The sequence below is a fragment of the Phyllostomus hastatus genome, unplaced genomic scaffold (assembly GCF_019186645.2).
Source record: "Phyllostomus hastatus isolate PE091 unplaced genomic scaffold, TTU_PhHast_1.1 phas_scaffold_317, whole genome shotgun sequence".
NCBI lineage: Eukaryota > Metazoa > Chordata > Mammalia > Chiroptera > Phyllostomidae > Phyllostomus > Phyllostomus hastatus.
In genome coordinates this window covers 26,890,907-26,918,654 of record NW_025334023.1, presented here as the reverse complement: position 1 = coordinate 26,918,654, position 27,748 = coordinate 26,890,907, and the positions used below count along the sequence as shown (strand labels likewise).

General features: G+C 40.1%; 1 protein-coding gene across 1 annotated transcript in view; it reads right to left on the bottom strand.

Moving 5' to 3' along the window:
- Positions 1 to 13,354: 13,354 nt before the first annotated feature.
- SESN3 (sestrin 3) overlaps positions 13,355 to 27,748 on the bottom strand; it is a 78,040-nt gene continuing 63,646 nt past the window's right edge. The window contains exons 7-10 of the mRNA XM_045817780.1: positions 26,249 to 26,367; positions 25,223 to 25,413; positions 22,726 to 22,870; positions 13,355 to 20,801 (exon numbers count right to left, since the gene is read on the bottom strand). Coding sequence (XP_045673736.1) covers positions 20,715 to 20,801; positions 22,726 to 22,870; positions 25,223 to 25,413; positions 26,249 to 26,367 — 542 coding nt within the window. The 3' untranslated portion in view covers positions 13,355 to 20,714. The remainder of the gene's footprint in view (positions 20,802 to 22,725; positions 22,871 to 25,222; positions 25,414 to 26,248; positions 26,368 to 27,748) is intronic.

Below are 27,748 nucleotides of genomic sequence, written 5' to 3'. Positions count from 1 at the left end.
AGGTGTTTCCATGATCTCTTTACTCCTCACAACACACTATGAGTCGGTGATGGGGAAACTGAGGCTGGGAGGATCTTATCTGATTAAATGAACAAGCTATAGCATGAACTGTGGTTCTGGAACTCTTGGATTACTTCTCTGCTCTGGGCCCACAGATCTGAGCTAGCAGCATGTTCTGCTCACTCTGTCCTCAGAATGTCTCTCGCCTCCAGCCCAGCCCTCTGCTCTGCTGCAGGAGCGGGCTCTCCATCCACACTTGATCCCGTGCTCTTTCATCCCATTGATTTAAGCACCATGAGTAGAGCTGGGGGGAAAACAAAGCAGGATGTTCAATTAAGTTTGAAATTTAAATATAATGAATAAATTTTATTGAATGGACATGTATTAAAATTTTTTGTTCATCTGAAATTTAACTGGGCATCTATACTTTATCTGACAATACTAGTAATAGTTCTGAAACACTGTTTCCATCATTCCGAAAATGTTCAATTTCCCTATTACCTTCAGAGCTAGGGCCACAAACTCAGATTCCTACAGGGCCTGGGCAGGTAACACGAATGTATAAATTGGGTGATCAATAGGAGGAATGGGGCTTGGAGCTAAACTGAAAAGTGAAGAGCAAATGTTCCCCTACCCCAGACATTCAAATTCAGATTTTTAAAAAAATGTTTTATTTATTTATTTATTTTAGAAAGGGAAAGGGAGGGAGAGAGAGAGGGATAGAAACATCGATAGGTGGTTGTCTCTCGCATGTCCTGCACTGAGGACCTGGCCGGCAACCCAAGCATGTGCCCTTGATAGGGGACTCAAGACTTGGAAAATTTTAGCTTAAGGTAAAAAGTTACAAGTCTAGCAAGTAATGTATATGTTAAAGCTTTTGTTTTAGAAACTACAGATAAGGCCTGTCCTGGCTCCTGGGAGAACAGCCGACCTCCTGGGGCACTGCTAAAGATTACTGCCTGGGGACAACTGGAGGCATCCGGGCCTTTGTGTTCCAGGGAGAGACAGATGACCACTCTCCCTTGGGAACAGATAACTGCCCAGGACAGGAATGTTGCAGCTTCTGAATCTCTAAGCCCTCACTGCACCTTGTTCATTCCCCGTTATAAAAAGTCTGGCCTGGAAAGAGAAGACAAGATGGTCTGTTAGGGTATGAACCTGCCACCTTCTTGGATCTCGGGCCATCTGAATAAAGCGCCCCTAAGGATTCAATCACTGCCATTGCTTATTGGGTTTGGTAGTGACAAGCAGCCCAAACGCTGGTGTCTTTTTGTTACACAACAGAAGAACAGAGTGGGGGGGGGCTGAATGATATAAAAGACCCCCCCTTTTTCTCCAGGGGTTCCTCCCCACCTACTGGGTTCATTTTGCCTGCTGCCTGAGGAAAGATGTCTCTTAATACCAGAGATCAGTGAAAAGGAAAGGAATTTATTATTTATTTGAAATAACACAAACTATAGTTCCCCACAAATGCACACAGTCCTCCTGGCACCCTCCACGTGGCAAAAGGGAGCACTTCCAAAGCCCCATGGTCCTGACTCTCACCCAAAGTCGCATGGTCCCAATCAAGACACCAAAGCCGTGTGGTCCTAAACAAATGCGTGGTCCCAAAAAGAGAGACACCCAATGACTGCCGTGCCTCCCTTTAAATCCGAGCGCCAGTCTTCCTCTGCAGCCCCATTTCTGGCTCCTCTCACAATTGGCCACAGCTACCAGCATTCTGGGCAGGTGTGGCCCTGTGGTATGGAGCCAATTATCTCCAAGCTCTTCTGGATCCTATTACAAATCCCTATTTGGGGCTCCCCTCTTGGCTGCACCCTGTTACATTTTCTAGTTTCACCCTGACTGGGAATCAAACCGGTGACCCTTTGATTCACAGGCTGGCACTCAGTCACTGAGCCACACCAGCTAGAGCTCAAATTCTGATTTTGAAAGTATAAAATAAGTCCCTGTTAACACATAAAGCACCACCGCTTTCACCACCATGACTTTCAGGGATGACTTCCTATCGGAAACTTGGGCTAAGCCAAACCACTGGACCTGACAGTGGAGGCCCTTCCATCCTCCCCTCCCACCCCAGCTAATTCTCTCGTCATGGCCCATCTCACCCTGCCCATCTTCCACTGTGCCAGTCCTGCTGGCCATGCAGGTCCACAGTGAGCTTTCCCTTTCCATGGTCAAAGCGCTCCTCTCTGCCCAGGGGCAGCACTTGTGGTCACATTATTTTCCTCTCTGATAGTCCACAGGGAAGACAGGAAGCGAATCTGAGAGGCCCTTACCATGTGCCAAGTCCTTTCTATGCAGATATTTGCTTATTGTTGGTCTTCTCTGCTTGGTGAGAGGGTGAATCACTCAAGGGTAGCAACCTTGTGTCATATACCTACCTCCAAACTCTCAACTGAGTTTTGGTATAAAGTTGTGCTCAGTGTATGCCCTGGCTGGTGTGGCTCAGTGAATTGAGTGCCGGCTTGTGAACCGAAAGGTCACCAGTTCAATTCCTCATCAGGGCACATGGCTGGGATGCTGGCCAGCTGGGGGGATGGGAGAGGCAACAAATTGATGTTTCTCTCTCACATAGATGTTTCTCTCCCTCCTTTCCCCTCTCTCTAAAAATAAATAATAAAATTCTTAAAATATTTTTTAAAAAGATGTGCTCAATGTATACTTAACAACAGGGCCGAGATCCTACAAACTCATGAACTCAGTAACTGCAGATAGGAAGCAAAACCACACACCAGTGCTTCCCCCACCCCCACATTTTCTTGTGCACCTCCATCACCTCCAGATTCTAGTTTCTAGCATTTTTCAAATCTGAGGCCTTTAGCACAATTTAAGCCTTAGCTTGTAAGTCCATTTTTTAAAGAACTGATTAGGATCTGAATTTGGAAGATGTTGGTTCTTTACTGGCCTTAATTCAAAAAAGTTTTGTTTTATTGTAAAATTAGCTGTAGAGCCTTCAAAGGCCTCCTCTTGTGTGTGTTGAGCTGAGCCAGATTTGGGGCTTTGAAAGGAATACCATTTAATCTTGGCAAAGTCCCACCTTTTGTTTCTAAGGGGAGAAAAGACTGGAGGAACATGGATAACTCAGGGCAAAGGACCAGTTGGCCCCAGATGTGATCCGATTCTGATGGGGAAAGGGCAGGAATCCTGGAAATATATGAATTAGACACTAGGCTTGGAAAAAGAAAGGGACAAGGGCCAGCCGGGCAACCTTTCAGTTTTGCTAACTCCAAAGATTCTTCAAATGCCCCCTCCCCCACCCCTGCAGGATTCCTGGCCTCCCCAGTTAACTTTCCGGCTGTGGTGTGCTGAGTGCAGGCTCTCAGCACTGGGCGGGGCCGCACCTCTCCGTCTGCTCTGTAGCCTGAGGTGCCCTGGCGCTCCTCTTCAGGACTTCCTCCTGCTCCATGGCTGCCTCCAGGAGCTGCCCAGGCAGGGAGGGAAACTTTTGGAAACCCTTTTGCCTTTGGAAATTTTTATTACTCTTTTTTCTTTTTAAATGGAGTCACTTCCTTCCAACAGGAAAAGTTTTCATGACAAATAATATGTGTTCCCTCCCTCTCTCTCTCTCTCTCTCTGTCTCTCTCTCTCTCTCTCTCTCTCTCTCTCTCTCTCTCTCTCTCTCTCTCTCTCGATCCAAACTTCTCCATGGGGGGAAATGGCTTTAAAAACATAAACTTAAAGAAACTCTTTATATTCATCAATTTCTGAGAGACTATACTGGTGGGCTCGTTGGAAAGAACTCGGAGCAGAAATTCTTAATTGAAAATCAGGAACAAAGAGAAAAGGAGACCAGAACACATGAATGAATTTACTGGATTAGTGTCTCTTTCTTTCTTTTTCTTTTTTTTTTTTTTTCTGAAATAGCCTAGTTTAGTATCTGGGGACAAGGGAAGGGAGTTTGCATGTGCTTGTGGGCCAGTACTGCACGGGGAGCTGGGGATGCAGAAATGAAACCACCCCTGGCTTCCTCTGCCTGATGGAGGAGGTGGACTTAGGCACCTGTGCCCAGGAGAAGCAGTGTAGTGCAGTGGTTAGGAGCACTGCGTCTGGCGTCAGGCAGCCTGGTTTGTGCAGTGGCTCTGCCACTTGCTTAGGGGCTGTGTGGCATTGGGCAAATTACGTAGCTTCTCTGTGCCTTACATTCTGCATCCTAAAACAGGGTTTATTAGAAAACCTACATTATAGGCCTCCTATGAGAATTAGTTAAAATAGTTAAAAGTACTTAAGCACAGTGCTTGGCACTTATGTTTATTACTCTCACTCTTGTTTGGAAGGTGTGGAGGAAGTGTGTGGGAGCACAGAGGAGGTACAGCTGATTGCCTGGATGTGGCAGGGGGTGCTGCACAGAGCAGGTGACAGCTGACTTGTATCCTGAAAGATGAGTAGGAGTTCCCTAAGACAAAGGTGGTTCCAGTGAACTGGGGGTGGGGGCTGCTGGTCAGGGGCAGGAGAAAAGCCCCTGGTGGCTCTACAGAGGAGCAGAGGCCAGTGTGGCTGCAGCCAAGGATTTGTGTCTGGACTGGTGAGGGAGTAAAAGTACAAAGGAAGTCTGGAAAGGTGGGGTCAGGCTAGAGTGGGAAAACCCTTGAATGCCATGTTAAGCCATTGATTCATTCATGTAAATCGCTTCGACTCCATGTGATGTACTATAAGTGCTCAATAAAAATTAGCAGTTCTTACTACTTTTATTACCACATCTTTTACAGGTATCATCTCATTGAATTCCTGAGACATCCCTGGGAAGTAGGTTCTGTCGTCACTCCATAAAAACAGGAAGGCAGGCCTAGGGAAGTCCAGTAATTTGCCCAGCCTCCCTGAACCAGTGGAGGGCGGAGCCAGGAGGCAGCAGAGCTGAAATTTGAACCTGAGTATCTGGAACTCCAGAACCTAAGCTGTTAACCAAGACATTGTGCTTTCTGACAATGTTCAAGGCTACTTCCTTAAAATAGTGCTCCCCATTTGCTTAGTGAAATGGGATTGTATGTGAATATGATACTGTTTACTTTGAAAGATATGAAGGGACCCAGAAAAGCAGTCTGACAGGGACCTTGGGTGAGTAAATGCACCCTTACCCCTGGGGTGTATTTCAGGCAGCCTGGGCTGGGAACTCTTGGGCTGTATGCCCAAGGCTCAGGCCCCAGAAAGACAGCCATCTGACCCTATGGTGCCCTTAGCACAAAGAACACCATGGCAACCCCGGTTAGCATTTCTTTGCAGTCTGCTTGGCAGGACTACGCAGTATCTGACACCCTCTGGGGTCACTTTGCTTTGAGCAAGGGCTTGGCTCCCTTAGGGGTCACTGCTGGCCAGCTTGTGCAGGTCTCCAGGCCTTGGACAAGAGTCTAAACATCTTCCGATTGGACCAGGGCCTTTGATACCTTCTCTTCCACCCTTTCGTGGCTGGCTGGGCATTTGTGCCCTGGGTCAGTTCTGTAGGCCCTCTCCCTTCTTTGGGAGACACTCGTGGGTGGAAGGCACTGAGTCAGTGGGCCACAGCACCTACTGGGAAGTAGCTGGGGAGGGAAGAACATTCTCCCGTGGGGAGCAGGCTGCAGGCAGCAGGGAGTTCTCCTCCTTCAAACACTTCCCTGTCCACTGTGCACTGACTGGTATCTTCAGTGCCAAGGGTTTAAGAAATCCCCAGGGATCCCCAGGGCAGTGACCCTGGGACAGAAGCCCCTCATCAGGATCCCATCCTCGATGAGCAGCTCTGAAGAAATGTCACTCAAGAGAACCATGCCCCAACCCACAATTCACTCTTATTGTATTTTCCTTTACAACACTTATTCCAGCGTATACTTCTAATTTTATGGCTTTCTTGCTTAATGTCCCTGCCCCCCACCCGACTGTAAACTCCATGCAGGGAACATGCCTGTGTTGTGTAGCCAGGTGGGGCACGTGGCCCTTTTGTCTGCATTTCTGGCCGTTCCTTCTCTACCTCCTTCCCTGGCACTGGCGCCCTCTCCTCCTCCTGGCCTGAAATGGAGAGTCCTTCAAGGCTGGCTCCTGGGTAACTGTCATCCCGCACTCTTTCCTAAGCTGTCTCACCCACATACAAAGCTTCAACTCACCTACTTGACATCTTTGTACATCTCACAGTCACCCAAAATTCTTAGTGACCAAGGCAAACACATGGTTTTGTGTTTGCTCCCAGTACCTGGCCCCTTTCCAGGGTTCTCTGAGTAAATGGCTCCATCGGGCAGCCACATGCAAGCCAGGAGCCTTGGAGTCATCCTGACACTTCCTTATTGTTCACTCTCCCCCAGCCCAGTCACTTCTACCTCTTATCCCCCAAATCCATCTGCTGCTCACCACCTCTGTGGCCCCATCCTAGTCCACGCCACTTGCTCCTTTCTCCTGACTGGCTTATTAACTAGGTTTTCCACTTCTTTTCTGGTCGCCTTCATTCTTCATGCCCCAGCCAGGATGTTCTAGAAATGCAAATCTGACCATGTCACTATCCTTCCTCTCTCCTCCATACACACAATTGAAAACTCTTGCTATGGTTTCCGTTGCTCTCAAAATAAAAGCCACAGCCCAGGCGGCACAGTGGACTGATATAGGGACATGCGCTCTCTGGGTGACTTCTTGTGATCCCCCAGCATCTGCCCGTGCACTGGGGGCATCTCCCCCTTAGACAGTGTTCCTTCAAGATACTACCAGCCTGGTTATCTCTCAATTCTTTGCTTGGCCCATAGAGAGCTTGCCCAGCCTTGCCATGGCAAAGGCTGGAAAAGTTGTTTTTGCTGCTCTGCCCACCTCCCTTCCCCCACAACCCCAGGCTGGTCTACCAGTGAGTGCGACTCAAGCCCCAGCTTAGTTCCAGTGCTTTTTTTTAGATTGAAGTTAACCCATCTATGGGGTCCTTTAACTTCCACAAGACATGTATAAATCCCTCAGAATGGGCTCTGTGGAGGGAGCTGGGACTCAAAGCACAGTTCTTTCTAATGAAATTGCCTCTTTAACCTCAAGTCTTCCACAGCTAGGAGTAGGATTGAGATAAGGCTTACAAACGGGGTTTGTTTTTCTTATTGTTTTTGTGTGTCCTGAAGAGACGGACCGTCATTTCACTTTGGACTATGGCAGCACTCTGCCACAGGCAGAAGTGAGCAGAAAGAGTGCTGGTCCCAGAATCCTGTTTTACATAGAAGGGGCTCAACGAAAGCAGGTTAGAATCTACCACTATACAATGGCACAGGTTCCTTCTGGAGCACTGGGGTGGGTGAAGCCCTGAGCAGCGAGCACCCCATGACAGCATCAGAGAGCTGAGAGGGCATGAGAGCTAACTCAGCTATGTCACCACCAGGCCTACCGCCCAAAATTGGAGTGCAGGGTCTTCTGAAGCCCTCAACCTCGCCCACCCCTATTGACCTCCTGCCCTCTCAGTCAGTCCCTGTACCCTGTACCCTTCTCCATGGACATCAGTTCCAGCCTTAGCCCAGACGGGTTTTTTTTCTGCAGGGATGGCTCTGTAACGACCCACCTGCCCCCAGACAAGCAGCTGGCGGCTTCAGTACTGCCATATCCCCTCTAGACTGGGTAGCCACTCTCCTCTTGAAAAGCACACAGAATCATTTCACTTCAACCAAATGGTACGAGTGCTTCTCTCTTGCTCAGAGGTCCCATGGCTGTCTGATCTTCACTCATCACTGAGTCCTTGGTCCAGGCACAGAGTATGCTGTTTGATCTCACTGAGGCCAGCACTGGGCAAACTCATAAAGATATGCAGTTTGTCTGAAGTGCTTGTGACCACAGGGGGTGGGGGAGGCATCTCATGCACACCTGCAAGGGGTGAGTTGGCACAACCTTTCTGGAAAGCAGTCCAGAAATGTATATTAAAAGCATTGCGTGTTTTTGCCTTTTGATTTGAGAAATTCCATTTTAGTAGTTTCTAATTCAGGAGTAGTTTGCAACAGGTTTATAATGGGGAGTTCATTTTTCCTGAGGGGAATCCAACTTTGATGTAGCTTCTTCTAAATTCCATTAGATTTGCTGCTTTAATAAGATGTGAACCTTCTTTGTTTTTTTTTTTTGGCCATATAATGAACAAAGAGAGGGGGACTTAAGGCCATGCAGAATATGTTGTCTACGGGGGTCTCAAAAGGAGACCGCTGTGGTGCTGAGTGCATTAACAGTTTGTGTGGGGGGTTTGTAAAAAGGTAAATTGCAGGAGGCCCATACCTCCCATTGATTCAGTAAATTTGGGTGGTTTCCATGAATGTCTATTTTTGAGAAGCTTCCCTGTAGATTTTGATGCACAGAGTAAAGGTTTTGAGAACCATGGCTTAGACTATATCTACCACAGTCCATTTAGTTCTTAAAGAATTCCCCTAAGGTCTTATTTTCATGGGAATATTGTATATCACACAGGATCCCTGCATTCAAGAAATATCTGAAATACCAGACAAGCATTCTTACTACAAAGTCACAGAGAGGAGAGTAATTACAGAAGATATTATGTAACCCATACACCATTTTTAAGTGCACTCACTGCATGTAGGTTCAGAGAAATCTAGAATGACTTTCATACGCAGAAGTGCTCTGCTCATAAGCAAGCATGGGCACTTGACTTCTTTTCCTTGGGGTCATGGCCATGTGGAATGGGTTAGGTGAACATGTTTCCATGTTCACCTTCCCGGCATTTCTAAGATTCTGCCATAACATGACTTTAGAAGCAGCTGGGAATTCCTTTTCTTACCTGCCTAATCCAATGGTCTACTCTCCATTTGGCCTGCAAGTCAGCTTGGTAAATCAGGGCTGAATTTCTGTCCACTGTTAGAAAGACATGTATTTGGTGGGAGGTGTTATTAATTTTGCCCACCTGTTTTCAAAATGTGCTGGACATTAGAATAACCAAGAAAGCTTTTCAAAACTGAATGTCCTGTATGCACCTCAGACCAATCCCATCAGAATCTCAGGGTGCAGGCTGGTTCTCAGGTATCAATTAAGTCCTCAGGGGATTCTAGGTGCAGCGTGGTTAAGAACTGTCCACTTGGTCTAAATGCCACCTGAGATAGGAATAGAAGTATAGCAGGAACCTTTATTGAAACGTGGGAGAAAAGCATCTCTTTTCCTTGTTCCCTACCCCATTCATGATTCCATGATGACTTTCTGTGTCCACTTGTCTTTCTGCGGCTCAATTTGCTTCTTTCTTTTCACAGCCTTCAAATATTACCCTTCCAGGTGGCCCAGTATTGTAGCTTTATTACATTCAGAACTAGGAAGCTCTGGTTATAAATAACCCAACCACCTTCCCTCAGTCAAGACTGTGTGGCCCTCAGAATTTATTTTTTCAATGGAGGTTGCTGGTCTCTGTCTCACACTCCCTAAACCAGAATCTCTGAGGGTAGGTCCATAAACCTGGATTTTCACCAAGGTCCCCAGTGATCCTTATGTACTCTGATGTCTGGGTATTTGGGCCCTAAACTCACTAGTCAGTTACTAGACAGTCATGCTTAGGGTCCAAAATATTGAGGATGAAGACCTAAGAATGAGCTTGACAGAAATATGATACATTCCACCCCACAAAGAGGGACCTTCTGAGGACAAAGGAGGAGGATCAAAGGGCTGATTATGAAGTTACCAACTACTTTGACTCCAGCTGAGAAATAGAAATGAAAATCACTGAGACTATTTGCAAGGCTATCCTTTTTTCTTTTTTGCTGAATTGATTGGGGTGCTATTGGTTAATTATATCAGTCTCAGGTGTACAATTCTAATATATCAGTTCTATAATACATTGTATTGTGTGTTCACCACCCCAAGTCAAGTCTTCTTCCATCACCATTTATTCCCCCCACACCCTCTTCTACCTCCTCCTCCAAGGCTATCTTAGTACACTGTGATATGAAGAAGTTTCCCAATCCCAGTTCTCTGTGAAGTGCCACCCACCTGCATTATGTCAGTTATCTATTGCCACAATAATGCTGTGTAACATACAACCAACCATAAAACCTGGATGGCATACAATAAATAGGGAGTCTTGCTCAGGGGCCTGTGGGTTGGCTGGGCATTCTGCTGATCTGAACTGGGCTTAGTGAGGCATGTCTTGTTCGTCAGCAGTCAGTTGCAGATAAGCTGACTTTACTGATCTGGAGTGGTCTTTCCCACATGTCTGAGGCCTTGGCCAGGATACCTGGGGCAATTCAGCTTACCCTAGTGGGCTCCTCCTCCAGCAGGCTATCCTCTGCATGGCAGGATTCTGAGAGAGAGTGGAAGCAGGCAAGCTCCCTTAAAGCCTAGGTCTGCAGCTTGAGCAATGCCAATGCCACTTCTGCCACCCCTTGAGTCATGGGATGAACACATATCAAGGGAGTGGAGAAACACTCTCACCTCTTGATGAGGGAAGTTGTTACATTACAGACCAAAGTGTGTGACTACAGGGAGAACATTCATTGATTCCATTTATGTAAACAATCTACCACATCCATTACCTAACTTGTATTCATTTAGGTAAAGTGTAGTTAGAAAGCACAAAGTTCTCAAGGCTCTCATGTTGGTCCTGGCCATCAGGAGGTCTTTGCCTGTATGTGGGAAGGCCAGGTCTTGTGTCAACACTTAATGCCTTGAGTATCTTATGCTTTACTAAGGATAGCCTGGTGTACATCACCAAGGGGGTGTGTCCAAGTATTTGGGAATTATTTAAGGTATTCCTACAACTTCCCAATGTTACCACACAGCTACCTTGCAGCTTCTCTCCTACCCTGAAATTCCAGTCAGATTCTGGTTATCAAGGAGCAGGCGCCGCTATCCCCGTGGTAAAAAGGAAAAACATAGAAAGTGACTTTCATCTGCTTTTCCAAATGAATAAATTCAAGTATTTTGGCTTAAACTTTCTGACCCTGCACAGTCTGACCCGAGGACACCCCCCCAAATCCATCTCTAGTGGAAGTCCCGCACACTCACGCTGACTACTACAGGGGGTTTCTGCTCCCTCTGTTTTCGCTACCTGAACGCCTTGCTCCAAATCTTATTCTACAGATACCTGTTTACTACCTGTTTTAAAAACTGTCACTGATAACAGCAAACACAAGTGCACTACAAACACAAGGGTACACAGGAAAAAGACTACGTATGAAACTCAGACAAATCTGAGAACAGTTCCACCACCCACTTGTTTGATCTTAGACAAGTTGCTTGATTTTGCTAAGAACATATTTTTAAATGTCTAAAATGGGGATAATGCCCACTTACAGGATGATTATAATAAAAAATAATGTATTTAAAGTTCTTAATATTTAGAAGGTTCTTGAGAAATGATGGCTTTTATGACCCCCATTTTACAAACGATTACCTTATTCTCTTCTTTACTGGCAGCTGTCCCCTATCCGAACCTCAGATTCCACACGCCCCCCCCCTTTTGAAAGACAAGGACTGTGTCTTCTTTCTTGTTACTGTTACCTGAATTTTACAGATTAAGAAACAAAGAAACCACATTAAGTGACTTGTTCAAGGTCACATAGTCAGCAATGGTGGTGCTTAGATCTGAATTTATTCTGGGATCTGTGTGCCAGCTCCCTACATTGTACTACCTTTTCTTGGCCTGGGCTCCCAGGAAAGTAAAGCACAAGACCAAGGCTGATTTGAGACCTATGGGGCAGAGGTGGAGGGGTAGGGGACTGAAATAGGAAGGGAGGGAAGGCTGACAGAGTTGGACTGCACTCAATCCCACCAGGCCCTTGGGAGTCTCCAAATTGTGGCCTGGGGAAATGAAAGAAGGAAGCAGTCCTCCACTGCCTCCACTTAGTCACTGCTCCTGGGTCAACCATTAACTCCTTCCCTTCTGTGTGTGTGCGCTCAGCTCAAAGGCAGGTCCCTCTGGCACCCTGCTGGGCACTCAGCACCACCTCAGCACAGGGAACCAGATCAGGACCGCAGGAGGTGCTTTCCCACTGGGCCCGTGAAGACCTGGCCACAGCAGCAGGACGGGACTCAGAGGGCCCACAGTGACTATGAAATGGTCACTCATGCACTAATGCCTCTGCAAATAAGGCAAACAGTCAATGGGTGGTGAACAGTACTGCAACCGACAGTTTGCCTGAGTTTCATCTTGCTGCAAAGATGAAGGATTTATTTTTATTTATTTTGGGAGCAGGCCAGTGCAGGAGGGAGTATTAAGAATTCTTGACTCAAATTCCTTTTAAAGAGTTCTGTGGTAAGGTTTGGGCTCACCTGTCTTTTGAAACATGTGAAGTGGATGAGATCATGGGAGCAGAGACATTTTCTGAGGCTGACTTTTCTTCTCCCTGCACTTAGAAAGTTCTGTGCATTAGAAACGCTGACTTTGAATTGGTAACTTCTGTCATGTAGGAGAATGATCCTAAAAATAAAATGCAACAGTTTCAAGCTTTCCTGACTCTTCTTTAGCATCAGGCTTGTTGAGAGAAATGGTTAGCCTTTAAATGGACAGGTGCCAATCTTATATACCAGTCTGTGCACCTTCTCCCCAGGGTCCATCTTTTAAATTAAAGAACCCATTCAGGACTGGAAGGGGGAAAATCAGTTTCTTAAAAAACCATAAAAGTTACAAGTTAGCTAGAGAGGAAGGTTATCTAACCTCTGGTTCACAGTAAAATGTCACACTGATAGCATGGTCATTTTGATCATTTAGCAAGAAACTTAAGCTGAATTAAGGTAGTGAAGTTCCACATAAGAGGTGGTATCAGAAAGACTGGAATAGAAATCCTCACTGCCAACTCTAGGTGCCAACTCTAGGGCAATTAAAGCTCTCCTAAGACTCCATTTCCTCATCTATAAAATGGTATCACTTCACTATTTTGGTAACAAGAGATAAAGTGGAATAAATATTCCTCTTGCTGAGACCATAACTGAGATTTTAAAAGGTAACAATAACTATACATTTTGCCCAATTTATACTACTGCAATATTCTACTAATGTGATACTGAGTGACTATAAGAAGGGTCAGGACAAAACTTGTGTGTGAGGGAGAAATTAAAAGGGAGAAAATGACTCTTGCAATTCTGACATCTTTTAGAATGCACATCTCAATAACCACACAGAAACAAACCTCGGCAAGAATGCTACTCCAATGTAAATATAAGTATGTACATATATAAAAGCAAATAATTGGGGTTCAGTTTTGCCAATTTTATTGAACCAATAAAATTCCTACTAACAATGAAATAAATTTCTGCAAGTATAAATGTGATACAGTTTAACAAAACCCATTGTTCTGTACCTATAAATAGATTTTCAAAATGTCATAAAAAGTGCAGTTATGAATTGTTAACATGTTAATACACAGTTCCTTTATTTCAAATGTGTTTGTCTTGACTCACTAACATTTCCTTCTGCATCTGTTCAAATAATATTACCCATCCCTCCAAAGGCATTAAAGCACTAGAATACACATAAACTGATCCGTTCAGGTCAGCTTTAGTCGGAGTTGTAAAATCAGCAACATAAGAAAAATAAAACCTAGTCATACACACAAAAAGCTTTCATGGTTTCTATAATTTCCTTAACTGCTGACTCATGTGGAGGGCATAGCAGTTGAAAAGGTTTACATGGGTTAACTACCTTAGACTACATCTACAGCAGGGTCTGGTTTGCCAGAACAAGTTTAAAGTGGCTGTTTATCAAGTTTGCTATTTTCAGAATTGAAACTATAAATATAAGACTGCTATCTGACAATGAAAATTGTGTAAATCCTAAATTGCATCAATGATCTATCTGATAAAAGCTTATTCTAATTGAAAACCTTATATAGTAAGAGACATATATATATATATAGCAGTCTTAAAGATCATCCGCCTCACATTAGTCCAAAGTCACGTGCTTCGTAAAAAAAATTACAGTAACAAAGCACAGGACTACAAAGGCAAAACATCACAGCTTCTGATTACACTGAATAAAAAGTACCAAGGAACACAAAAGATAATTCTGTATTAATACTGATGAATTAAAGAACTATAATAGACATTTCACAGCATGCTACATATATCGCTCACAACTTAAGGATAAAATGAAGTCTAAAATTGAAAGTCAAAAAGTTGGCAATCTGATTTCATGTGCAATTCAGCTACAAAGCCTTAATATGTACATTCATCATGTAGCTGCCCTGCAAAATCAGGATTTAAAAACAAGATTTCAAGTTCAAATCCTATTTTATAAGCTAAAGGATACATCCAGTTCTTCCATGACCAGAAAAGTTATTTTCAGGTTTGAAGGAGCTAATCCAAGCAGCAAGGCCATGTTCCAAGTCGACTGGACAGGGTTCCTTTTCACCTTGCTCAGACTGTGCATGTGGATGTCACTGTTCTGTGAGCACAAAGTTGCCAAACCAGCTTGTGGTTTGCTTTCTGTGTCTATCTTATCTCAGGTTGAAAAGAGTAAATGTAAAGAGAAAGAGAAAGGGAAAACTATTTTCTTTCCAGGCAAGATATATGAATGCAAAGGAACTATCTGCATTAGATATAGGGTTTGGATAACTTTCCTTAATGAACAAGGGTATCATTTAACTCTTCGCTTTTCTTTTAGAGAACCAGTAAAGTTTAGAGAGGAGAAAACACCCTCAACATTACAAAGGAAACTATTTGGCTACTCAACTGATCTGTTTTCCTTTATCCTACCTTTTGATCCTTCCTTATCAGATTTGGATGTCAGGTAAAAATTTGTGAAGACATTAGGAAAGAGATGTATGGTCCATCTCATTTGTAAGTATTATAACGCATATACTTAGTTAACCAAGATTTATACATTCCCTTCTAAGAAATTAAATTGAGGGGTGGAAAAGATTTTTTGCAAATTTATAAACCAAAAGATTGTATTTATCGTATTTAGGCTTACTAATGGTTTAATATTCTCCAATGAGCTACAAAATGTTTGTTTTTTGTTCTAAAGGCTATTTTACAGTATGCATTTCATTATTTCAAAAATTTCCACAAGCATTGCAAAGAATCTAATATTCTTCCTTTCCCTACCCCTTTTCAATTCTTTCCTTTTTCAATTCTATACTTCATGGTGGTATAACCATGACTAATTTAAAGCTTGAACAAATGCTTCATTACATATGATTTAATAAAATCCATTTTTTTTCAGTTTCTATTACTGTCTTATTTCTTAACTAGGCATTGATTCATTCCTGGGCCCGAGCAGGCATCACTAGACTCTGCTGTCAGGTTGGGTTGCTCATGAATGAGAGTGAAAAGCATCCAGATACCACCAATGATCACAGTAATTGATACTTTCAAACAGGGTGGTTCACTTGTCTTCAGGTCAGACAACCATCTGTAGATAAACACACCCCATGTTAGAAACCTAACAAGTTTTCCTCTGTGAACTACACTGAGTGAGCACACACTGGCTGGAGAGGAAGAACTCCTGCTTCCTCCTCCTCTGCGTCTCCTGCTCCTCAATGATACTGTCTGGATGTTCCTCTGAAGCCAGGGAATAAAGGTGACAGAGTCAACGCACTCCCTTTCTATCCCAGAGGACATCCCCCCACCCCATGAGAACAGGGTAGTCTAACCTAGGAAAGTTTGATCAAATCCTTATGTAGCTAATTTTGTGGTTTTTTAAACATATAATCATATGGGCTTCTGTGATCTAATAGGACCACCCGAATACCCTTTATCATATACCCTTCTATTAAAAGTGTGTTTTGAGCCCCAAATACCACCAAATAAAACAAATGCCCAAAACGCCACCCATTCGTATGCCAGAACTTTCCTGTTCCAATTAAAGGTTACAGATCAATCTGGACTGCTGGGGAATTTTAACTTTACTTTTAAAGAACTTGGACTAATACCAGTATTTATTACCTAATACAGATCCAGGTTAGAATGGCAATTCAATCACTTTAAAATCCTGTTAAATGCTAAATTCTGCATGGTAGAAATAGTTTAATTTCTGTATCTGTATAAATATAAAGATTTCTACTTTGTTAAAAGGCAAAAATCTTCTGATTTATTTAAAATATGGAAGTAGTATTACTGAGCAACAGAGAGTAAATCCATGAAAACACTGGATACTCTGAATTTATAGGCTCTTTGGGGATGAGGTAGAGGAGAGCAAGATATTTTGGCAGCTGGGCAAGGGTAGAACAGTCTGGGATGGACAGGATTACACTGGTGCTGCAGAATATCTGGCGGGGTCTCCGAACAAAGGTGAGCCAAAATATTACAGGATGGTAGCGGGACTTAGAGGGAGTTAGGACAAAATCATATTCTTAATGAATGGAGAAAAAGTGACTCAGAAAAGTAAATGCTGGTGACTATCAGCAGGTGGCTGGTGATGTTTGGTTTGGAGTGTGAAAAGGCATTCAGACCAAGATGGACTGAGGGAAGGGGGGGAGAGGGAGCGTGTAGAGGTTGAGGCACTTGGAGGAAGAGAAAGCAGGCAGGAAGGGCGGGCTGAATATAGGGAGGCGCTCCTAGGACGGGAAATGTTCCTTTATAGTAAGTGTACAATACTGAGGACAGCCACTCTCTCGGAATTACGTTTCATGTGTTCTTTGAAAACCTTTTCCTTCCTCACCAGACTCTGCCTTGACATATACCTCCGTGCCTATGGCCCTTTCCACCCCTGCTATTTTTGTTCTAGATCTCACCTGAGCAGATACTGCTAACTAAGCCACATTAGCATGGAAATAAGCTCCATGTAAAGGGGGCATTTGAGTTCTGTTGACTGAGGTGAATACATTCATGTTACAGTACTGCTTTGAGGAAAGACTACTTATTTTGATTTGCAGTCTCCAGAGGGAGATTATAGAGAAACACGGTTTATGCTGATGGCCACCTAGAAGAGGTTCTGATTATGCAAATTAGCTAACTTAAAACTTGTTCTAAATGGTGTAGCCATGTGTCTTTCAGTTTGCTGTTGGATTATACTACTAAGAAAATTTCATACACTGTTTATATAACATTAGTGTTGCATAAGTTTACTCCATGCAGCAAGACCATCTATTTGCATAAAAGAAAAAGTCCTATTAGAGAAAGAGCTTAAGGTCTTTCTTTCCAGAGGAATGCTTTAGAATTGTCTTTAAACACAACATAAACCAAAAACCTCATTTTACTAGTACAGTGCAAATCATTTTTAAAACATGCACTGAAATTTATTTTTTCCTTGATGACTTGTCCTTAGAGTTTAAGAGAATGTTACCATCAATATGCATGCAGTCTGCACTACAGTGGGTGAACTATTTTTAAGTACAGATCTTTGTTTGCTGATAATTTTATTTTGCTACAGCATGAAAAAAACCCTATGATTTTGGATTAAAAATAACTCTATAAGGCAGGAAGGAAAAAGTTGCTCTAGAATAATGTTAATTAGCTTTTAGAAGCATTGAAAAATGTTAGGAGACTATACTTAACACAATAAGATAGGGATTCTGGTTCGAATAGGATATTGATAAAAAGCTTACACCGAGTCTCTGTTCTAAAACAGCCTGTGAAACTTGGCCATTATTGGGATTTAAAGCCATCATTAAAGGCCATCTTTTTTTTCTAAAAAGTACCCCAAATGGAACAAAATTCTTCCTGAGACTGAGACAATATACTTAGTTCAAAAAAGTGAGTAAGGTAATGAGCAGTCCCGTCTCAAAAGCCTTTTTTCCTCTAAATGTCACGAGTTCACCTGAGGAGGCCTAATCTGACATCCAACGAGGCCACTATCAGGCCCACTCCTAGAGTCAAGGGATCAGGTTAAAGAACAGATTTACTTTCAGATGGGACAGTATTTAGGTATTTCTTAAGGAGATCTAAAAAATTAAGAATTACAATTAGAGCTGGAAAACCTGAAATCTGAAAGTAAATAGACATCGATCAAGCACATACATCAGTGGATGACTAGACTAATTTTAACATAATGAGCAACGGAGTTAGAGAATTCACATTCACATGTGCTTTTTTCACGTACACTTGCACATTTAAGTTTGGCACAATGCCAGCCCAAGGTGTAGGCCAGCATCTCGTATAATCACATCGTTTCACCAATTGAACCAAATAGCTCTTTTAAAAATATCACATTTTAATATAAAAAGCTATGCTATAAATTACTACATAGTAAATTCATACTCTGAAAAAATACCACCCTGGAAAACCGCATCAGAATTTCAAGTTTGCATTAGATAAAGTTCACAGCAAACTCGTTGTAACATGGTATTCACAACCTGGAATGCTGTGCATGCTGCATCTGAGTAGGTGCTCAGGCACCCCCAGAAGTCAATTTTTCTAGGCTGGTTCACTGAGGTTCATAAATAAATTGTTTTGTTTCTGTTTATAGTTCCCAAGTCAACTGATTTTCCTGATTACTGATGAGATAGATCAATGTTAAGTTGAAAAGAAACTTTGCTAGGAAAAAGATCTAGTAAAGGCACTAATATTTCCATAACTCAAATTCTAATTACTTACATTTCTGAGGAAAAACATGAGAAAAACAAAAACTAAGTGGCCATTTTAGTTACTTAAACATTGTTTCCCCTTTTGGTCTAAAGCTCATGTGGGTGTTCTCTAAGAACTTCTCCTCCTTTTCAATATATAAAAGTCATTTTCATCCTGTAACACAGGTCACCGGCACAAAAATAGAGGGCTGTTAACTGAAAGAATTCTATTAAAAAAACAAATGTCAAGAATAAAAGATATCCTCAACTTGAAAGTTCTAAAGTTATGGAAGTTAAATGGACATTTATGTTGTCATCCAGGTTTTGCCATTCTCTTATATATTTTCTTTGTAAAACATATCTATGTAATGTGATATTGAATAAAACCAACATATGGTATATCAATAAACAAAACAGAAGAAACCTGGCATAAGTTCTTTGACTAAACTCTTTAAATAAACTACCCTGTCTTTAAAAAATCAGTAATTTTTTCCTCATGTGGAAGTTTCCAAAGAAGATCCTAGAATCTAAAAAACGCAGAACTTCCTTATGTTAATAGGCTTATAGTCATCTCTCTATTTTCTTATCTGGAACAAGATAACAAAGAAAGCAACCTACTTATAGTACCAGAAAAGGAAGATAAATGGAAGGGGGGAAATTACTTCACAAAACACTAGTCCACTATTCTTTCACAAGAGAAAAAAAAAATGTTAAGTCCTACATTACAAGTAAGTAAATCTAAAATCTTTGTGGGACCTCTAACAAAAAATTTAACTATATTATTTGCTATGGAAAAAATGGACCTGTTTTAAAAAATCAGTATGTTGGTATACAATTTAAGTCAACGTTAATTAACCAAAAAGTGTTTAAGCTGTGCAGTCGTGTCCTACTGGATAGTTGTAAGCATCTCTTTAGGCACTTCACTGGTTCGTTAACAGAAAACAAATTAAAGCTATAAACACATAATGTTGTGCTCTGTGAAGATAGTCTGATCAAGCAACATAAACCAATGCAAAAATGTGACTTTTTGGATGCTTATATTCTTCCCCTAACACTTGACAATCTTTTTTAACCAGTTATCCAAAGAGATTTTTCTGGGGAAGGGGATGCTTTGGCATTATGAAAGGAACATTGTTCAACCCCAGTAAGGCAAAAGCCTTGTGCAATAAAGAAATCTGAACCAAATTTCTTTATGGCTGTTTTAAAGGACACTTCTGCAGTGACTAATAGGGGTAAAGTTTAGTTGAGTATACATATTTTTTTAACATATTGCACTCTTTTTGTTGTTGTTGTTCATTCACATTAATGCATAGAAACACAATTTTTACCTTTGAATAATAAACTGTTTAACCTATTATAAGAAAAATCATGGAAAATAAGTCCTAAAAGCCTAACAGGAAAAAATATAGGCATATCAACCTTCTTCTGCTTACTGCAATATAGAAAACACTATGAGAAAAGAAAAATGTGCAAATAAAATTTTTGGTCAGCCTCCTGTGGGTGGGTACAAGTTTATATGTTAAATGAACTGGAAGCAGCACTGTGAGCACTGATCATTTAAGATGACTGAGGATTACTGTCAGTGATAGAAAGGATTGTGCATAATTCCACTTTTAATATATACATCTGACATGGAAAACTGAAACTTCTGTTTCAGAATAGAAAGAAAATAGCTGAATTTGGCATTTCAGTAGCATGCTATAGAATTCATCATGATTAATTTCACATTAAATTATGGACAATGGCTGTATCACATTTCACGTTATCGCCAATAGCAGTAAAAAAAAAAAACAAAAAACAAACAAACAATAACAAAAAAAACCCCAAACAGTGCCTGACAAATAATCTCCTGGGGACACAGGTATGTGTCCTGTGAGCAGCTTAGTTCAACAGCGCATGCTTTTCCTCTACCAGATTTAGGACACAACATGAAAAGTTGAGAATGGCCAGAGGAGGTTATTCTTTGCTAAATTCTAATATCTGAATCAACAATCGCTTGAGCAGATTTTAAGCGCTTTTCCTTATTTAACCAAAAAAAGGGGGGGGAGGGAAATACATAAACACACAAACCCCAAAGCGCTGAAGTTAAGCATTAACAAACCAGGTTCATGATTTATGATCAGTTTCCAAAAATCCAACTATAAACAATGCAAAGTAGTGCTCCTCAGTATTATTTTTGCAATTGTTAGTAATGTTAAGCATCAAGAAAAAGAAAACACACCATTGCACATTACAGCCGCCCCCAAAAAACGGCTAAACTTTGACACAGAGAAGTGAATAATTTTTGATGCCACATCACGAACAGCTTCTGATGTATATCCCATGTGAAAAGGTCTTTACACATATACGACATTTTCCCTGGATGTTGCTTCAGGTCAAATGCCGAGTGATAGCACGAAGAGCATAGAGAAGTTCAGCTTGCATCCGTGCTTCCATTAAAAGTAAGTTGACGTGAACCTAAAAATGAAAATGCTATCAATTTAATGACCGTTATAAAAAACTGAAAATTTTTATATTTTATTCATATAGCAGGCCTTTACATAGGTTTTTCTTCTTGTGTATGAAGACACATGCACGAACATGTGTCTCTGGGGCAAACTCTGCCCCTAGGGAGGCAGAGTCATGCTTGTACATGATGTAACATGCCGAGAAAAACTGTTTATAAAAAGCAGCTCTCATAAGTGGTAAAGAACCCCCAAGCACAGGTGGCAAACACAAGGTCTGTTGGCCAAATCTGGCCCTCCACCTTGTTTAATCCAGCCTGGCACCTTGTTTCTACCCTGCGGCAGTGCCTTGCCTCTAGTTAAGGAGCAGTTACATTTATACAGTCCTAAAATTACATTCGGCCCTTTGAAAGCAACTGTGAGGTCGATGTGGCCCCCGGTGAAAATGAGTTTGACACCTCTGCCCTAAAGTCTTAACAATTCCAATAATTTTATTAGCATATATGTTATATAGAGCCAATCAATCTTTTGGGTTATAAAATGAAACTAATTTTTATACATTACAACTTTTCTAAAAATTATATTAATACTTTCTCTTCCAGTTGTAAAATGTTATATGGCTAAAAATCCACCCTGCATTTTTATAGCCTATTCTTATTCCTTGGAAAACTTTAAAAACATTTTTTACTATTTAATTGAAAGGATACTAAAGTGAACATGTGAAGCTTTCAGTAATTTGTAATTAGTGTCTGGTACTCATTAGATATGCATAGCTTCCCTAGAGTCTTTTAAAAATATCTGTAAAAAAGTACTTAACTTTTGGGGGGATACTATTTCTCAGTTGATAGGTTAACTCATATATTTTCAAAATGTATTACATAAAATGTGATATTAGATTTCAGTTATTTTGGTTACTTTCTATAGGTTGGTATATTGTTAGATATGAATCTCTTGATGAATGAAGAAAATTTCTAGATAAAAATAGTGAAGGAAGAAAATCTACTGCAAACATGTAAAGAGTCCATAAAGATCCATCAAGGGGAGAGCTGGGATAAAATGGATATTTACTAACTGTGATTGGCTCTGAGACTTTTCAAAAAACTCTGCCAGGTATGAGGCCATAACATTTTATGTCAAGGTCGCGTATAGTTACATACAGTATTAAGACCCTAAAAAGTTTTTCACTCTTAAGCTTGATAACAGTGGAATAAATGGAAGATTCTTAGACTTAAAGGTCAATAGACTCAGGTTTAAGGCCAGTTCTTGTAATGTTAGTAAAGATCCTTAATATTTATTAATTCTTAAATAATGATTCCCCTATATCCAAAGAAATATTTTTATATCATATATTTGACTCAAAGGTCCTGCATTATATTGTCAAAATATTAAATTATCAAATTAGAATGAGGAAATATTGTTCTATCAAGTTAACTTGAAAGGCTACAGTTAAAAAAAATCTCTAAGTGGATAGGCCTTCTAGGCCAAGACACAATTACACTCAACATAACATCTCAGTAGGTTTGATTTTTTAATAGTTAGAATGATAGATGGTTTTCCAAATGTACTTTAAAAATATCAACATTCAGATTCAAATGTTCTTTTTCTTTAGTTTTTTTCCCACTACCATTTAGTATCCCGACACCCCCCTCCTCCCAGCAATCACCACACTGTTGTTCATGCCCGTGAGTCCTTTAAAGGCCAAAGTTTAGTGAAGGCTAAACTTTATATACCACATTAGACAAAATACACAACCAAAATTTACTTAATACTCAATAAACCTAAATTTAAAAAAATTTTTAAAAAGATGGCTGGATGATGCTACTTCCATTTATTTTAATGGCACTAATTTCTTAATATTTTCATGCATAGTTTTTCATAATCATTACTTCTTATATTGAACAATCTACCCATGGTATACTGTTAGTCATGAAACACACCTTTTCTGAGTGTTTGAACTGACGCCAATAGCTGTCATACATGCGCTTGGTAGTTCTCTCAGGATAGCAGGCCACTGTCTTAATGTAAACCTTCAGGCTTCGTTCAAGTAACTGATTAACTTCTCCATAGTCATAGTCATCATACCTGTGAGTAATATGAAAACAGTTCGATAATGAGAAAACGGAAATTTCTGACTTATAAAGTTATACCAGAGACGTTTACTGTCTAGGAATTAAACACCAAAAACTCATTAATTAATTCATCTAAAAATATTTATTGAATGTCTATTATGTGCCATGTATTTTCCATTCTTTTAAAAAAGCACTGGTAGTAGACAAATGAACAAAATAGACAAAAATCCCTGGCCTTGGGGAATTTAAATTCTACTGGAGACAAAAAGAAAAATTAAAAAGATAAAAGAATAGTATGTCAGATGGTGATAACTGCTACTGAGATAAAATGAAACTGGTGGCTAGGAGAGGAGCTGTGATTTTTAGATAGGCCGGCAGGAAGGCTTCTCTCTGAGAGGCTGACATCTGAGAAATACCTGAAGGAGCAAATATAAAGCCCTAGTAGGAGTCAACTGTTTCAAGAAAGGAGTAATGAACTGTGTCCAGTGCTGCTGACTCAAATAAGATGATAACTGGAAAGCAACCACCAGAATTAGCAACACAGAGGCCACTGGCAACCTCAATGAGACCAGTTTTGTTAGAGAAGGAGGAGTAAAAGCCTGATCTGGAATCAGGTTCAAGAGAGAATGAGAGATGAAAAAATGCTGATGGTAAATATATAAAGTGTTTTCAAAGAGATTGGCTGTGCACAGGAGCAGAAAAGTGAGGCAAAAGCCAGAGGGACAAGCAGAATGAAGAAAAAAAAAGTTTTTAAGATGAGAGAAATAACAGCAAGTTTATATACTGATGAGAAAGATCCAACAAAGAGATTTGTAAAGGTGATCACACAGAAAAAGGAGATTGCTAGAATGAGGATCTTTGAAGATGAGAGAAGATGGGGCTTTGTGCCCAAGTGCATAGGAGCACTGACAGTTCATCCACAACAAGCAAGAGAGGCCAGAGTAAATGCGCACAGAGGCAGATAGGAGGGTAAATGCAGTGTGTGTGTGTGTGGGGGGGGGGGGGGAATTTCTGCATTTTCAGTTAATTTTTAACCCAACATAACACAGTTAAAACAGTGTCTCAAGGATTTTATATAAACTGTATTTGGTACCATCCCATGGATAAATATAATCAGCATAGCATTTGTTATTTATTATCATGAATATAATAAACATTTATCACAATTGAATTAAATTCTATTGGTATTTATTCTTTTTAATTAGATATATATAATATCTGTTTTAAAATGTGATGATTCTTTCTGTGACAACTTACTGACTAGGATGGTAAATGGCAGTTATTATTTACCATCATAATAGTGTCTTTTAGGTAGAATGTTGGTATTTCAGGAAATTTGTTTTTTCTTTTTTTTTTTAAGATTTTATTTATTTATTTTTAGAGAGGGAAGGGAGGGAGAAAGAGAGAGAGAGAGAGAAACATCTATGTGCAGTTGCTGGGGGCCGTGGCCTGCCTGTGATGCTTTGGTTCGCAGCCCGTGCTCAATCCACTGAGCTATGCCAGCCAGGGTGAAATTTGTTTTTTCTTAGCTAAAATTATAAAACTACTTTGCTTAACAATTAAATTCTAATTCCACTTCACAAAGACTTTCTGATACTTTATCAGAAAGGATACAGCACAGAGTCAAAGTGCATGCATTCATAACTGGAGACTTTCTGCAAATGTATCTCCATAAAAGACTCCAAAAACCAGCTCACAGAGGCACATTCTCCATACCGAGAAAGAAAAAAGCTTTCCTGATTAGACCACTCAATCTCATTTATTCACTGTCTTCTCAATACTAATTTTTACTTTTATTTTTTTAATTTATTTTTTATTATATTTTTTCACATTACCATTTGTTCTTCTTATACCCTTGTTCATCTCCATCCACTCAATGGTAATTTTTAAAATGTAGAGGCTATTAATTTACACTGACTGATAGTTTTGTTTCAGGGTTATGTGGACTTACGAAGCTTTATGAGGGCAGAATCTACACTAGTTTTATTTATACCCTAATTACCATTCCTTTAAAACTAACTAACCAGCATTTATTAAAGTGATCTAAAGAAATACCACATATGGTATTTAACTGCTAATTCTTCCAGGAAGGATTCTCAAACTGAGTCTGCTATCCTATTTTCAATGATTCCTGATTTTTCCCCCTCACTAGTAAATTGTTATATGACTATATTTATATATGCATGTTAAGATTACAATAGTTAATCATAGACAAATGCTTTCCTATAAAGTGAAATTAATTTTTTAAAAATCAGAAACCTACATTAATATTTTCTCACCAGGACTATATACTCCTACAGGATAGAAGATTCATGTCAGAATTTTCCTTTAGAAATGTATAAAACTGTCTCCACAATGAACATACCTGATTCCAAACATACAGTGAACATAGTTAAATAAAGCTCTGTGCAGCATGGTTGTGTCAGCATCCTCGTGGGTGGCCATAGTGTTATAGGTGAGACTGTAGACCATGCGAAACTTTTCATCAAGAAGATGTCCAATGTCAGAATAAAGTCTGTTCACCAGGGAGAACCCATGATTTTCCCAGGTATAGTCCTAAAAGAATAAAATGTATACAATTAAAAAATGGATATTCTTCATTTAAACAAACTCTAGGTTTTTATTAACTATAACTACTTAAGTAAGTAAAGTGAAGATATTTCAAATTTATTTCTAAGTTTGTAGCTTTACTAAGAAGCCTTCACATCCCTTTGTAGGTTAGAGTGTCATGTTGTTTTCTCAGTGGGTCCAGGGTTTAGCATGTCAGTCACAAACTGGCTACTTCCTGTGATCCAGTACAATACTATGAAAAACTACACCCTAATCTGAAGGACTCCAGAAGATCTTGGACTATTCCTATGTGACCAAACCTATTCAGTAACATGGACAGTTAGATCATCTAGAAGAGATACAAAGGAGTTTGTATTAATTCAAGTTTATACTCTCTGTAGGGGCCACATCATTATCGTTACTATATTTTGCTAAGAATGGGGAAGGAATAACTCTTATGCCATTAATTAGTGGTTTATGATCTTATTATAAAATGTCTTTTAATAATAAATGTGATACATCCCTTGATTTCTTCCCTGCTATGCTCCTCCCCACAAAATGGTATGAATATTATCCAACTACAATGTCAAAAAGCAAGTAACTGAGTAGAGCAGTTTCCTTTTGCCTTCTAACTGGGGAAAACATTGAAATAATAATGCATCTATTGGGACATCAAATTATATACATTAGGCTGAAAACTAGATTAAATAAAAAGATTCACAGACTCTATCAAAATTATCTACTAATTTCTTTAGAAGCCAATTTATTTACATTTCAACATTTCACAATTTAAATAACAGTATTTATTCTCTAGTTTCTCTGAAATAAAGACATATCATACCTGAGCTCGGAATGTTGGCAAATGCTCTTCTCCTCGTCTGGCAAAGTCCTCATATCCAAAACTGGGGTCTTCAATATATCGGGAGACATCAGATGTTATAATCATGTCATCCTCAAAATCTAAGGACAATAAAAAGCAATCGAGTATTAAGAAAACTATACAAAGTTAGAATAAAACACCTCCATTTTCCTACACTTTTTAGCTTTTCCATGGATTTCTGAAGTGACAATATGGATTACCTGGCTTCAATTCATATAAAATATCTACTGCTAAAGTTTTGAATACAACATCATTACCAAATACTGGTCACCTTAACATTTAACTGTAGTTACTCAGTCAAAAAAGTGACTAAACTGCAATAACCTAATAATAGTAGGTCACTGAGAAAAGGAAGATGGCACAGGCCTGTGAGTATAAAGCTTAAGCTTTGATCTCTGGGGATGAAGTGAAATGTAGAGAAAGGGAAGAGATGCAGGTAAAGATCACTTTGAGTTGAATGTTAAGACAGATCTGGTTAAAATCAGATGGTGTTTCATCTGGATGTATTCACAGGGAAAATTAGTTCATTTTTAGTTTAGTAAGAAGCATACAGGGAGAGGCACTGGAAAAAGAACACAGCAGGGATGAAAGTGGACTTTTGGGAGCCACTATTATTCTTAGTTGACTTGCTGCTGGTTAAACAAGGAAGGTCTGTTTCAGAAAATTTATCGAGTTTTACACCTAGGATATGTGCCTTTTCTGTGCACATGAAAATAAGAGATATACAACATATGGAGTAAACAAATGCTGATGAGATTATGAATTAAATACTATCAAGGTGGTATTAAGGAAGACCAGAAGACTACAATAATATCTTAACACTGCTAACTTCTTCATGCTTGATAATATTAAATGTTTACCACTGAGAAATTGTAAAAACCCAATGCATGTTAATTTTTTCTATTTTTTAAAAAATATGTAACCTGACTTGTAATGGGCAAGCTAATTTATACATAGGAACTTCCAATTCAGATATAGATGATAAACTGATATTTTAATTCTCTCTCAAAGACATGTTTCCACTGATTTTTAGAGAGAGAAAAGAAGAAAGAGAGAAACACTGATGCAAGAGAGAAACACTGGTCAGTAGCCTCCCTCATGCACCCCAACTGGGAATCAAACTAGCAACCTATGCATGTGCCCTGACTGGGAATCAAACTGGCAACCTTTTTGTGCATGGAATGATGCTCCAACAACTGCGCCACACAGCCAGGGTGGTAAGTGGACTTTTTAACCTTATCATACAAACTTAATTTTTTTAAATTTTAAATCATTTTTTAATTTTTCAATTATAGTTCACATAATTATATTAATATCAGGCATATACCCCAGTGATTAGACATTACATAACATAGCATTCCAACAAATCTTGTACCCAGCATGGTCCCATACATAGTTATTAGAATATTATTGCCTATATTCCCTATGCTGTACTTTACATCCCCATCACTATTCTGTAAC